The 14,969-nt window shown below is 34.0% G+C and overlaps 1 protein-coding gene across 1 annotated transcript in view; it reads right to left on the bottom strand.

The window, feature by feature from the left end:
* The window catches only part of LOC149775377 (TLC domain-containing protein 2-like), a 32,652-nt gene that overhangs the window by 5,742 nt on the left and 11,941 nt on the right, over positions 1–14,969 (bottom strand). The window contains exon 3 of the mRNA XM_089943231.1: positions 6,131–6,213. Within this exon, the coding sequence (XP_089799357.1) occupies positions 6,131–6,213 (83 nt within the window). The remainder of the gene's footprint in view (positions 1–6,130; positions 6,214–14,969) is intronic.

Below are 14,969 nucleotides of genomic sequence, written 5' to 3'. Positions count from 1 at the left end.
TGAGTGCTTCCTAGGCCACTGGAGCAGTCTGGCTAGAATGTTACAGACATAGTTCCATATGATAGTTAAATGTTACAGACATGTTCCATATGATGGCTAGAATGTTACAGACATGTCCCATATGATGCTAGATTGTTACAGACATGTTCTATATTGGGGGTCGGCAACTTATGGCATGCATGCCACAAGGTGGCATGTCAAGAGGTTTTGTGTGGCACGAGAAAGGGCAGCCAAATATCTTGACTTTTAACAGTGTTAGTCTCTTACTGGTGGCATGCGCTGATTCATTTTTGTAATTAATCTGGGAAAAAGTAACACGCTATGTAAAATAGATGGCCAACCCCTGTTCTGTATCATGGCTTGTGTTACAGACATGTTCCATATGAGAGTTAAATGTTACAGATATGTTATATATGATGACTAGAATGTTACCGAGGTGTTCCACATGATGGCTATAATGTTACACACATGTTCCACACAATGGCTATAATGTTACACACATGTTCCACATGATGGCTATAATGTTACACATATGTTCCATATGATGGCTAGAATGTTACAGATATGTTCTATATCAGGGGTATGAAACATGCGGCCTGCCAAGTTGAATTATGTTGCTTGCAAAATGATTGGCATCACAACAGATAACAAAAGTTGTGCTGCCCTTGGACCATCAAAAATGCCCTCATGTGGCCTTCAGACTCCTGTTCTATATGATGACTAGAATGTTACCGACATGTTCCACGCGATGGCTATAATGTTAGAGACATGTTCCACATGATGACTAGAATGTTAGACATGTTTTATATGATGACTAGAATGTTACAGACATGTTCTACATTATGACCTTAAGTTATTTAATCATCAACAAACTCGTAGGAGTATATGGCATTTTATATTATATACATATTCATCATTTACAGACAATAGAATGGGGTTTTGTGTGCATAATCTGTTTGTTGGTCCTAACAGAAGAGCAATGGCCTTATTATATGTAGTTATATGTAGTCGTATATAATACTGATGACATATCATTCAAAGAAGTTTCTACATTTAATGAGATTTAATGGTGAATCAGCTAGGATACTTTCTATAAATTTTTGTTGATCAATTTTTCAGAAGTCATTTAAATATATTTCTTTTCTATGTGCCAGTCACTGTCAGTTTAGCATTTTTTGCACACCCTGAAAGACTATAATGGTTTCAAATTTGGTTCAATTATGTTGATCATTTTTTGAGAAGTCATTATTAGAATTTTCAATTTTTAGTAATGGTGGCCACGTTTTATGGCCGATTTGCACCATTTGTATAAATCTGAAAGCCATCTTAACCAAGATGCTTTTTGTTAAATATTGCCAATTGTGTGAAGGAATTTACACAAAGTCATTTTAAAGGTTTTATCTACCTACAGTAATGGCTGTTACAACTGATGTTGGATATGCATTATCTGAACACAATTAATAAGACCTTCATGCCAGGATGCATTTTGTTCAAATTAGTCAAATTCTGTTATGCATCTTTTTTTTAGAAGAAATTGATTTTAATATTTTCTATTTTTAGTAACAGTGGTCATATTTAAGGGTGGAAGGGCAGCATTTGAATAAACTGAAATGAACTTCATGTCAAAATGCTTCAAACTGTAATGGGTGCTTTCTAAGAAGAAGTCACGTTTTTAATGTATATACTTTTAGTAACACTGGCTGTAATGGATGTCTCATCAGCATCAGTGATGTACTTTAAGATCTCAAGGGTCAGGGACATTTTAGGGGAAATACCAAATTTAAAACAAACAAAGAAAAGTACTTGAGAGTAATTAATACACTAGTACTGGTAAAACAATATAATTTCATTAGCTTTTTGAGTTTTGCACTTAAGCCTTTTGTCATCTGTACTGCACTATAATTTTTTCCTTGGACACTTGTATTACCGTTATAAAGTTTTTTATAAAGTGTGGAAGTAACCCAGAAAATCATCTATATGTTTAAATATCTGATTCACCTGAAAATAGAACAGTACAATGGGATTTTCTGTTCTGGATCTGAATGTTATTTACCATTAGTCTTTACTCATTATCTACCAGCGTTTCTTATAATAATTTAAGTTTTCTTAAATTCAGTTTTTTTAAAACTAATAATTCACTGAATAAATGCCACACTGTGTATTTGTGCAAGCTTTACACCATAACATCTTAGTTCCTTTTGTCATTAATTCAACCTCAAAATTATATTTTACTAAGCTGCTGACACCGACTTTGCTTCGCAAATCTGCAAACTACGAGCTCAAATGTTTTGACTTGGCCCATTACACAGATGTGTCAAGATGATCCAAAGAAAGAATACACTAATTTTTTAATTATTCCCCAACAAAAAAGCATGCACATGGAGTAAAGATTTAGGGGACACAACTAAACAATGTAGGGAAAACCAATGATCCTGTGCTCAAGGTGCAACAGTGGGCATCATTTATATATAGCTGAAATCAGTTCATGCTTGGCTGCTTTCTATAAAATGTGGTCATCTTGCTTTGAGTGGTTTTTAAGATGATATCTTAAGGTTTTTCTATAATTAGTACAGGCAGCCATGTCTGATGCTGGAGCTGCATCATTGGAACTAATTAACAGTACTTCACTGCCAGGATGCTGACTATTTGTGGTCAATATCTGTTGAGTGGTTCTTAAAAGAAGCTGGAAAAATATAGAAAAAACAGTTGTGAATGGTTGATGGATAAGACACTGTGGATGATGGACAAAGTGCTATATCAAAACCTGTTGTTTCTTGTTTTTTAGTAATGGCAGCCATATTAGATGTGGATGTCTCTGTCCATGCTCATACATGCCACCCCACCCCCCTCCGAGAGGCATAAGCATAATTATTGCTATTGTAAGTGGCAAAAAAGGGCAATTTGGACGTAAAACGTGAAATCAATTTATTGCATGACAGAATTACAATTTACAGTAAATATAAATATGATACACTGTTACTACTAACCTGGTTCTGCAGCTGGTCAAAATTCTTGACACAAAAGGGCAAAATCCATATGAATTAGAATGAGAATACAAACACAAAATATACTGAAAAATTATTTATATTCAGCACTCACTTTAACTAGTCTACATGTGTAACTTTCACTGAACGATTGTGATATGGAATACTGTAACCATCATAGACAGGTCCTCAGAGTACTGTATTCTTCTTTTAAAATTTGAAAAGCGGTGCTGATTTGACCTTTAATCAGATCTGACATATTTTGAAGTTTGAAAAGGTCCATCTGCTCTAACATTTTTAATTAGATAACACCTACATCTCACAATGTAAAGAGTTTCACTTAACATATGTCACCATTTTCTTTAACACATTAACCAATGGAGGTTTTTGACATTTTTGCCTGAAAATCGAGTAGGAAACACATTTTGAAAGCTATTTCTTAATAGATCCGAAAACACCAAATCCCTGGTGATCTTTCAATAATATAATACCTAGTTGTGTTAGAAACCTCATTTTTCATTGGCTATTTGACTCGTGCATGAGCAGAAGGGTAAAAGTATTTTTTTGTTGCTAAACAGCCATTAGTATTTTTATCGAGACCACTCTTTATTCCTAAATGCCCATCTTATCCTACTTTTTGCAAAGGCTGATCTGTCTGTTTGCAGTTCATACTGGTTTGCCTTAGATCTGAGACCAAAAAGTCTCAAATCTGGACACAAAATCTGATTCTGACCACGGGCAAATTTTGGGTAGAAAAAAGTTGGGTCCAAAAATGAGTTTTTTTTATCTGTATTTTGTAGTGCGACTAGATATTCCAGATTATTTGGTATCATTGTAGAGCTACATCTAACTTTCTATAATACCACCCACTTTAGTGTATCATGCATGACCATGATGCTACAGACCTCAGCAGTAGGCTACTACCTCCTGCCCTGTTAAGTTGTCGCTAGGGGTTAATGTGTTAAAGGTACAGAGTAATTCACTAACTAACTAGCTTATCAATGATATGAGTCTGGGAGGCAAAGTTCACATATGAAGAAACCTGTCTGTTCAGTTAGAAATTGGTTATATACAGCTGCCATAAATAGCAAATATGTAAAGTATTCTTAAGCTATTCTTAGGCAGCAGTCACCTTTTTAAGAATATTCTCAAATTTATATGAGTGGAATTGAAGAGATGAAAATAAAAATGACAAACACAACGTTTTATTGCTTTATTTTAATTTTATTTTTTTTTGTGTGATAAAAGCGTAATCCATATTATAGTCTAGTGTAAGATGCAATTTGGCGGGGAAAAAAATGTAATGATTACATCAAAAGTGTAATGATTTTTTTGTCCAGTTCAAATGTGTCCCTAAAGATCAAGTCTTTCTACATGTTTTCAGATTCTTTTTAATGCAACTTGAACAGACCTTGCATGAAGCAAAATGTTTTCTCCAAATTGTGACTTGGACAACATAGGAAACATAATGGAATTTTCTTTTAAAGTTTGTCAATTGTGACTCTAAATTCATTTTTTCTTTCTCTGTGGTTATTTCATTGGTTGCCATTTCCCATGTGACTTGATGTATATAGACTGCTACTCATTCTGCATATACTGAATCTAGCAGTGTAAAGGAAAATCTGGTTAATAAACTATTTATGTTCTTACAACAGGGTTCATGCATAATTCTGAATGATAAATTCAAAGACTTTTCACAAACTTTCAAAGACTACAAACAGATTTCCAAGACCTATTTTCTCTAACATTTTGTATACAAGTTATGTTATATGAGAAAACAACGAATGCAAAATACTACAACATTGTTTTAATGATAAAATTCAAACTACAGTATAATTAATCAAAAGAAAGAAACCAGGAAAACTTGACAACATCCAAATCTAACAACCTTGAACAATTTTATTTGTGATTATGGAAAGAAATTAAAATGTTTGGATTTATTTCAATTTTCAAAGACTCTGGAGCTTGGCAAGTTCATTTCAAAAGCCACTTGACAAATACTTTAAAAATGCAAGTCCACTAGACAAACACTTTTAAATATACTTAGAGGCTGGGACATAAATGTCAAGCCCATGAACTGTTGTAAAATGTGAGTGAGCATGTTGCACAATAAATTGTCTTAGCTTCATAAGAATAAAGAAAATCCATTTATAAGTTTAGGAAATACAAATGAAAGAGCAAACTTAACCAAAACATTGACACAATTCTCTGACTGTGACCTTGACCCCAGCATCTAAGAGAAAAGTGAGTGTCACAAATGAACTGTCTAAAGGTCATAATGATTCATCTCAAGTATGAAAAAATTCCACCAAGAGATTGAGGAAAACCAAAAACTACAACAAATTTTCTTTTAGTGTGTCCTTGGCCTGAATGTCAAAGGGTCAAATGAGTGTAACAGTATGAATAGTCTCAGCTTCAAAATGATTCATTCCAAGTATGAACAAATTCTACTAAGAGAATGAGAAAAACCAAAAACCTTACAAGAAATTTTCCATGACTGTGACCTTGACCCAAAGATCAAAAGGTCAAGTGAGTGTCACAGACTAAACCTGTGCTCACTGCAACCATTACAAAAAAATTCAAGGTGCAAATATGTTAGCTTCATAATAATACATCCCAAGTATGAACTCCATAGAGAGACTGAAGTACAAGAGACTTCCTATCTATAAATCCCATCCTTTATTTAGGAATGTAAGAAACAATGAGGTTAATTAAAAGTTATCCCAGATAACCCAATATATTGACATACATGTACACAAATGCAAAGTAATCGCTAAGTTGAGGTTCCACTGAGTTTATGCAGCAATAAATAAATGAAAAAGCTTTAAATAAAACAAATCTTCTATGGAAGTGATTTTGATCCAATGATCAAAGGGGCAAGTAAATGTATTGCAGATTTAGCCAAGTATGATGATATCAAGGGGTCTAGGAAGTACATGCAAATGAAAAACCAAAATATTAACAAACGGTTGACTATGCCAATGTCACTGGAAAAGTGACTGCTATGTCTCGATTTTCCACTAATGTTGGCTTAATAAAAATCAAACTTTGGGAAATACATAAAATACAGAACATCGACAGATTTGGATCTAAACTGTCCTGTTCAACTAAGTTTTCTTGATTGCAGGTTGAGAAGATGTACTTACCACAGCATGATGCAAAAGCAGCTCATACGTCTGCCTAGTCCTTTGAAATATCAGCATGTCAATCACATCATATACAAAGTATCCTGCAAATAAATAGATGGGTCAAGCTAGTATAATAGTAACAATTATTGCTATTAATAACTGTAATAATTTTTAATGTGCATTTCACATTCAAAAAGGAAAACTGTTTTTAGCTACACCACCCCCAACACCTAAAAGTTGTCATAATGGAGGCAAGGTACTTTGCTCAACGATACTTAAATCAGTTATTGAAAGACTGTGGCTCAAACCCACAACCAACCAATAAGTTGGAAGTTATATTAATTAAACTATCCTGTTCCTCACTAGAAAACATCTGAATTTTCCACTTTCAGTAATTAGCCCACCCACATAACACTTCTAATTCACCCTACTTCCTAAGGATATTAATTTTTATTTGTTAAAATCTGTCAATCAAATCTTCTAGAAAGATCATGCTGATTAAAATAAGTTCAACCAATCAATTTTATTAAATTTAGTCCTCAACTGTTTTCTGTTGACAATCAAAATCACAATATAATTTAAATGAAACCTGGTAATTCTCAAAGTATCTAAGTCTTACAAAGTTAATTAGGTCATATCAGTAATATCTGCTGACATATGGCTAGTCAGTTATTAGACAGGTGGACAGGTTGACGAGGTGGTAATATGGTCCTTCAGGGCTTTCCCATATTTTCAAAACAAGAGGCTGTTTAAAAAACATGTAGCAATGCAGGCAGCAAATGCAATACACAAGTTTGCTGGTGGTTTCCAAAGGCATTCTCTGCCTGAAATTTTTTTTCTTAAAGGTGCAAATACATGAATGGTGCAATTTCAGGTGTTCCTGGGGCATTTTTTTCTTAAGTCATTAATTCCATTATCTTCCCACAGCTTTTCTTGCTGAAAAATACCTGACTGACAGTAAAACAGGCAGCAAATTTCACTGTCTGACAAGGTGTTCAGTAAAGCAATGAATATGTTATTAATGTTCCTGCCATGAATTTAAAAAAAATATTCCACACCTTTTCCAAACCAAAAAAAAAAACTTTCCAGACCTAACACTGGGTCAAGTTTATTGACCTAATAAGGCAAACATACTTAAAAATTGCAAGTAAATGTGTGAAGAGTATAATCTATACTACAAGATTTATCTGTATCATAAAACTTCTCCAGTCATATTATAGGTTTCTGTAACAATGAAAATGTAAGACTTTTCAATCATATTTAAAATTTTCCCGATATTTTCAAGACCTGAAAAAGCAAATTTTTAGATATTTTCTAGATTTCCAGACCTATGCAGGAACCCTGTGCTAAGCTCATACATTATCGCAATTCTCAAGTTTTTCACTTGAAACAAAAAATTTAAATTATAAAATAAGTCTGTTAACCACCCATTTTTTAAAAGGTAACTTGTATAGGGAAAGGCAGATTGGTGTGAAAATTGCTCTGATCAAATTTTGGGATGAAAATATATCCAAGTTGAATCCAATCTGTTTTTAGCTTAGTGAGAGTCTTTTCTCATTAAAGCTAACAGATGGATTTATTTCAAAACTTCAAACCATCTGAATGCATCATATACACAAACTGAATGGAATCCTGAAAAGAACAAACAGTGCATTATGCGATGACAGGTTGGGTCTACAATATTCTAAACTCTACAAATGATAATGCATCAAGCTTGTAAATACAGGCAGAACAAAATATTCATCATATTCGCACATTCTATTTTAGAATGCCAAGGTTATGATTGTTTTTTGATGTTTCATTATGTATTTTAGCAATATTTAAACAAGTACAAGTGCTCTCTCTTAAGTGTGCCGGTCAGTAAGGTTGTGAAAATGTACATCTCAAGTAGTCAGCACTTTATGTTTGAGTTCTAAGGTTGAGTACATTTTTCAGGTAGGTGTTGACAGTGATACTATTGAGTTCCAGTGGCAGTAGATGGCTGGAGCCTGAAGCAAATTTTATGGATAATTTCTTGATATATGCTTAAATGAATGACAAGCACCTCCCACTCAATGATGTCTTTTTCAATGTCCACACTAGGTAACAGTAACTATGAACCATCTTGTTTTGTGGGTATTAAAATTCAGGCAATAGGCTCTAATGGCTGAGGTAAGATGCATTTCAGAATGGTTGGGATGACAGGGGCTTATTAATGGGTCTACAAGTAAAAGAAAGGGAAATCAAGTGGTTGAATTGTGGCCATCCTGGAGAAGAAGCCAGGATATAATACACGTACAATGGGATGTCCATTAAAGGAATCCATGTGTTGCCTTTTAGATCATCATTTTAATTAGTCTTTAAAGTCTACCATATTTACAACAAAGATCCTGATCTTCTGTAGCATAATGCACCAGCAGATCAGGGTCTATGTTGTTTGTTCTCCAACGATTACTCCTAACAAATTGCACCGACCATGATCTACTTACGCATTATGTGATGGCAGATCTGGGTCTATGCAGTTTGCAGTTGGACTTGATTATAAGGGAGTATATACGGTGTATTCACAAAATTAACCAATGGATGAAACTGTTTTGTGTAAAAACCTCTTTGAACTGTTGTATTCAGTATTCATATTTATACATACTTAGGTGACTTGAAGGTCAATGAAGCTTGGTGCTTTTTCATCTGTATCACACCCTGTATTCCAATGTATGGTAAGCTCATATTAACATAATGTAGTAATTCACAGCTGGATTCCAGTCATACATAAGAAAATACATAACTGTTGTGAAAAATTTCAATTCCATTGAGTGAGAGACAAGTGCCTTTTCTTTCATGCTTAAATATGTGCTTATATTGGTTAAAGATATTATTAAAGGATGTTGTGCACTTTTTGTACATTTATTTTTATAATCAGCTTTATTTCAAAGAAACATGTAATCAAGTGTCAAATTGAGTGCTGGGAAGCAAGTTGTTTAATAGGTCAAAGCAAATGAAATGAAGCAATGGAAGTTCTCAGGTGATTAAAATATCAAAACCTTGGTGACTGCTCAGTGTAAACAGTTGTTGTTGTTGTTGTTGTGGGGTTTAACGCCATTTTTCAGCACACGATAGGCTATACATGGCGGCCAGTATTAATGGTGGAGGAAGAACCCGGAAAACTCCGGAAAGAACCACCGACCCACGAGAAGCTACTGGCAAGCTTTCTCACATGCCCACATTGGCTGAATCTTAGACTCGAACCGCCGCAGACAGAGGTGAGATGGCAGTGATCCGTAACGAAGAGCGCTTTAGACCACTCGGCCACTCGGGGCCCCAGTGTAAACAGAATTCAAATGTTAAATTATGTTTGTAGTATGGCAGTAATAAAGACTGATATGAGAGATTCATCTTTGCTGGCCAAGAGTCATCGATCCACTTCATTTCACATTAACCCATGTCATATTTAGCTAGCTAAAATGGTATCTATGGCTCTTCTATTTGATTCGATGGAGTTGAGAGAAAAAAGTTATTTAATCAGATCCCTTGTTACTTTAAATTGAGAAGATGTACACAATGACACATTGCTCACAAGTTTCTCCAATTAAAATATTTTATGCAGTTTTCAATTCCAAGTCCATGCTTGTGGATATCATAGAAGATGCCTTATTGAATGCCTAACAGGTCACATAATAACATCTCTCTCTCACTGATTAGTTAACAGCACTACAGGTAGGGGCTATTTTTATCCACATGAAAGCACTGTTTCAGCTAGCTAAATGTGCCATTGGTTGATATGGAAGAATGTGTATTGATAACACTTGGCTAGCAAAGATGATGGTGATTATACCAAAAGAAGTTATTTCAAAAATTAGGTTGTGTTTCAACCTGGGCAACTGCATAATACTTTCTCACATATTGTACCAGCACACCCACACCTCTAATGTCACATGCTCTGTTTCTGAGTGGTTACTGAAAACGTTCATACAAAGTGAACCCACTATTTTTTCCCTATTTTCAGAAAAGCAGAGAGAGAGAGAGTACTGACTAACTGGCTTAATGCAGTTGGTTATATATTTCTAAATATTTTTAAATGCTACAGCTAGGAAAAAGATTATACAGGAGCCCTTGAACGGACTGTCATAACTTGCTGAAGTAATTTCTGGGAATCAAGGATAAGAGTTTCTTCTTTTTAACTGCTTGTACTGAAACCATCTCTGATATTCTTCTCTGATAACAAGATTTTAAATATGGCTATAGAGGCATCCAAACTGACTGTAAGATGACAATGTTATTTAGGATCAACACCAAAAGAAGTCTTGATAACAGGTCCCTATATATGCTATTGTAGATTATGACCAGTAAAACTAAAATTCCATCTAAGATTTTGAGCTCTTGCATCTTTTTTGTGAGTGCAAAACTTCCAATTATCAATAACCCATGCCTTCAGACAGGCAGACAGATAGATAGATAGATACAGTAAAAGCAATGATCAAGTTGTTTTTAACACTTTTTAGCCTTCCCAAATCTGTCGAGTCTGATTTGGGGTCAAATTTTATGTATGGAATTTTCCAACAAGTTATGAATGAATTAGGCATTCAACATTTTAAATCTTCTGCCTATCACCTTGCAAGCCATGGGACTTTTTGAACGATTTCATCAAACTTTGAAGAATATTATTCTTTGGTCATATGGCTTTCATACAGGAAAAGACTGGGACGAGGGTGCTCATTTACTGTTGGGGAATCATTTCAAGTAATCACTGGGTTTTAGTCATCAAGCAATCATTAGGTTTTAGTCATCAAGTAATCATTGGGTTTTAGTCATCAAGTAATCATTGGGTATTAGTCATTTTGAACTAATTGTTGGATACTGTCCATGGACCACTGAAGTTATTAAAAAAGAAACTTCTTTCAAGTGAAGATTCCAAGATTAATCTTCTTGACTAGAGTCTGATTTCAAATATAAATTGTCAAAAACTGGTGAAGTAACAAGAACTAATCTTCACTCCACTCAGTCAAAAAATGAAATTAAGTTATACAATGAAAGGAAGTTTCCAGCCTGGTGATAGAGTTCTAGCTCTTTTAGGGATTCCTCAAAATCGTCTTCGGCTAAATTGTATGGTCCTTATATAATTTAAATGAAAGTAACGACTTAATAGACATCATTTACTCTCCTGCAAGGTGGTAACAGAAACAACTTTGTCATATAAATATCTTTTTGGCTAAGATAGTCCAGTTAGTTATTCAATCAATTTAGTTTCACCTCTCCCACACAGTAATTATGTAAACAATAGAATGCAATCTAACTGTAGCAACATTGCTTTAACCTATCTTTGGAATTATTTGAAATAACAAACAATCTGGACCTGAAACTTTCACATCTTCAACCACAAGAAAAAAAGTGAATTAAAATAGCTACTTGCACTTGTTTCCCGATGTTCCAACATGAACGAATAAAATCTATCATGATAATGACATAGTAGATTCTGCACTGGTGAGGCAGCATCCTTACAGAAAGAATCCTCTCAAGCAGAAATGTTAAAATTTTTGATAATTACTGGAAAATGATTTCAAACAACCTAGCAAAAGTAACTGGAGATCACTGTGAATATTCTTCTGCCAGATAACACATTTCATACTGACTATAGAAAATGTCAATGGCATCATCAAAATGGATTCATTTCCAATGCGAAGAATGGATGACTGCATTGAAAAATTGGAAATGCAAAGTACATCACCATATTTGACCTTTTAAAAGGATTCTGGCAAATTCCACTCATGGAATTAGTGAAAGTAATTTTGGCATTTGCAACTCTGGATGGACTTCAACAACATAAAGTGATGCAATTTGGTATGAAAGGTTATCCATCAACATTCCAGCATTTATTGACCATGATAGCATCTAGTCTAGAAAACTGAGATGTGTGCACTGATGCTATCATCATCTAAAATGAGAACTGGAAAGATCACTTGGAAACCATTCAGAAATTCTTCAATTGACTCAGTAATGCAAATCTGAGTTAATTTAGATAAAAGTGAGTTTTTATGTGCTTGTGTTACATTTTTAGGACATAATGCAGGATAAGGTCAAGTTAAAGTGTAGAAATTAAGGCCAAGGCTATCTCTAAATTCCTAGTACCTATTAGTAAAAAGCAACTGATGAGATTTTTGGCTATGACTGAATATTATTAGACATTGTGTTCAAATTTCTCCAAAAATGTCGAGCCTGACAAATTTGGTGAGTAAGAAATCCATGTTTCGTCAGTCTGAAAAGTGTCAGGAATTTCTTGACAAATTAAAGACCATACTTGAAAGTGCATTACATCATTGTGGTTCATCAAGACTCTTGGTACATCAGAACAGTCAAGATTATAGGAATTTACTTTGGGCTTGTGATAGCACCTTAGAATTATTTGGGATTTAATTCAAAATAATGTCTCTTGAATTTTCACTTCGTATTCTAGGGAAATGAATTATTTGTTGAATTTACTAAACTTGTTGGCTTTTATTTTGTTACATAGTTTACGATCTAGAGTCACAACACCATACATTTAGGTGTTGACATCACCAGGCAAACTGAGACTGGTTACCAATCTTTATAGCAGTAACACTGTTTTTTTTTTTAATTACACATAGCCAGCCTGTAGTAAATCACATACTACAGTAGACTTGCAACAGGTTTGAAAATTTGCAAGTAGTAATTCGATATTGCAAGTTTTTTTTTTCTTCAGTTTATAAACAATGCAATACTCCAGCTGGAAATAAAACAGAATGGTGCCCCTTCTCCATCCTCAGTGCCATTTTGGTCCCTCCCCACTTCCTCTCTCCAAATCACTTAAACATCATTAAAAAAAATTCATTTTCAACTTGAGTCACTTATTTTTCTGTTATTTTAAATGTAGAATAAATATATTTTTGTACTTTCATCTGATTCTACTTCAAAAAGATGAAATTATATTTCCTTTTCTTAAAAAGAATGCTATTTGTTCCAAATAGTGCCCCTACTGCTGAAGGTGCCTAACTTGCTCTCTCCTTTGTAAGAGATTCCTAGCTGGATCACTGCAATACAAGGAGAAAGTAGATAAAGATGAGAAATCCTGATTGTTTCATCCACACTCCCATTTAAAACCCATATCATTTAGCAAACATGTTTCACCCCATGTCTTTTAGCCCCCCTCTCTAAATTATATCCTTTGTCTACATTAACAATAATAATAATAATAATAATAATAATAATAATAGTAATAATAATAATAATAATAGCAATAATAATAATGTTAGGTAGGATCAGAAAATAACATAAGTAGCAATACATATAACAACTAAAACTACATAAAAACAGTTGTACTACAAACATGAAAATACATGTTCCAAAAAGGATAACCCATACAGGTTAATAAAAACTTATTTCCAATAGAGGCATGTGGGATCAAGATTTTGGGGCAAAGGACATTTTGCAAATCACAAGTACATATTCAACATGGAGATGAAATTACTATAAAGTATTAAAACTGATTTCAGAATTAATATCATTAAATACAAATTCATTCTAGTAAAATATCACTGAACAGCTTGATTTTAGTTTCAAAAGGTGTAACTGAACAGATGAATTGAAAATTATCTGTGTTTGAAATGCTCCTCGTAAAAATGGGTAACAGGTTTTAACTGCTTATTGAGTTCTACAAAAAAGTCTTTGCAGCTATGGAGCTAACACATGGTGTACTTCTGATTGTTACAAAAATCACTAATTTTAGGGAATCTCTGGCTCATGTAAGATGGACATTTCTTATAAAATAATTGAATATTAATTGTTTTACTCTATCCTCCACACACTTTCAAGTGCATACTGTCTGATGCTTGATCTGGGTTCTAAATTACTTATAAGCATAGCTTTATTCTGTGCTGTTTGGTGATGGTTGTTGAGATTTTTTCACCAATTACTGCATAACATGAAGAACTGGATTAGTCAGTGATAAACACTCACTTTATCTAAAGAGAACCATTTACCTGTACGTCTATTTTTCTTTAGTATACTATCAACTATACATTCACCAAACAGTAAATTACCTATATGAAGACCAAAATATTTAAATCCACATTTGAGAACTTATCATGGAGCCATTACAGATTATTTTGAATTCTCTAAATTTGCTTATTTTTCCTCAAGCCAAACAGGTTCCATTGTCTTATCCAAATCTAATGACAAGTTGTTGGCGGTGAGCCAGAGATGGCAGGATTAGAGTTCTTTCACAAGCTTTATTGACATGTAATGTTATTGGGACATTTTAGCTTTTGGGAGCTAAAATAGGCCAGATTCTGTTATACCGCATGACTTTACCCATGAATCAGACTCTCATGTAGCAAGTGTATACAAACTCGTGATAAGCCCTTTCCCCGATGGGTGCAAGCATGTAAAGGTACTATACAATAGGTGCTGCAGTCAGTCCTATATTATTGATAGTAACTATATGACTGCAGAAATAATAGTGATCACCACTAAACTGTGGCAGAGTTAGTGCAAGAACACTTTATATTGGCAGAGTTAATCTGAGAATATTTTATACAGGCAGGGTTAGTGTGAGAATATTTGATATAATCTGTGGCATAGTGAGGACATTTTCTTTAATGGAACAATTCAAGTAGTATAAATAAATGGCAATTCAGATTGATGCCAATACACTGTAGTATTTTAAGAGTTACTACCAGATATATGGAGTGTGTAATGTTATAGAAAAAGATTAAATTGCAGTTTCACTTAAATGCATACAGATGTTTCAAGAGGGCCTAAAGATGTGTGAGTTTTTTTCAACATATATCCAGGGCATGCTGATAAATTTCTGAACAATCTTGGAACGGCAGTGACACATACATGTACTTGACCCATATTATCAGAA

Source organism: Sinohyriopsis cumingii, chromosome 19, assembly GCF_028554795.1.
Source record: "Sinohyriopsis cumingii isolate HCF-2022 chromosome 19, ASM2855479v2, whole genome shotgun sequence".
Taxonomy (NCBI): Eukaryota; Metazoa; Mollusca; class Bivalvia; order Unionida; family Unionidae; genus Sinohyriopsis; species Sinohyriopsis cumingii.
This window is presented reverse-complemented; position numbering and strand designations above follow the sequence as displayed.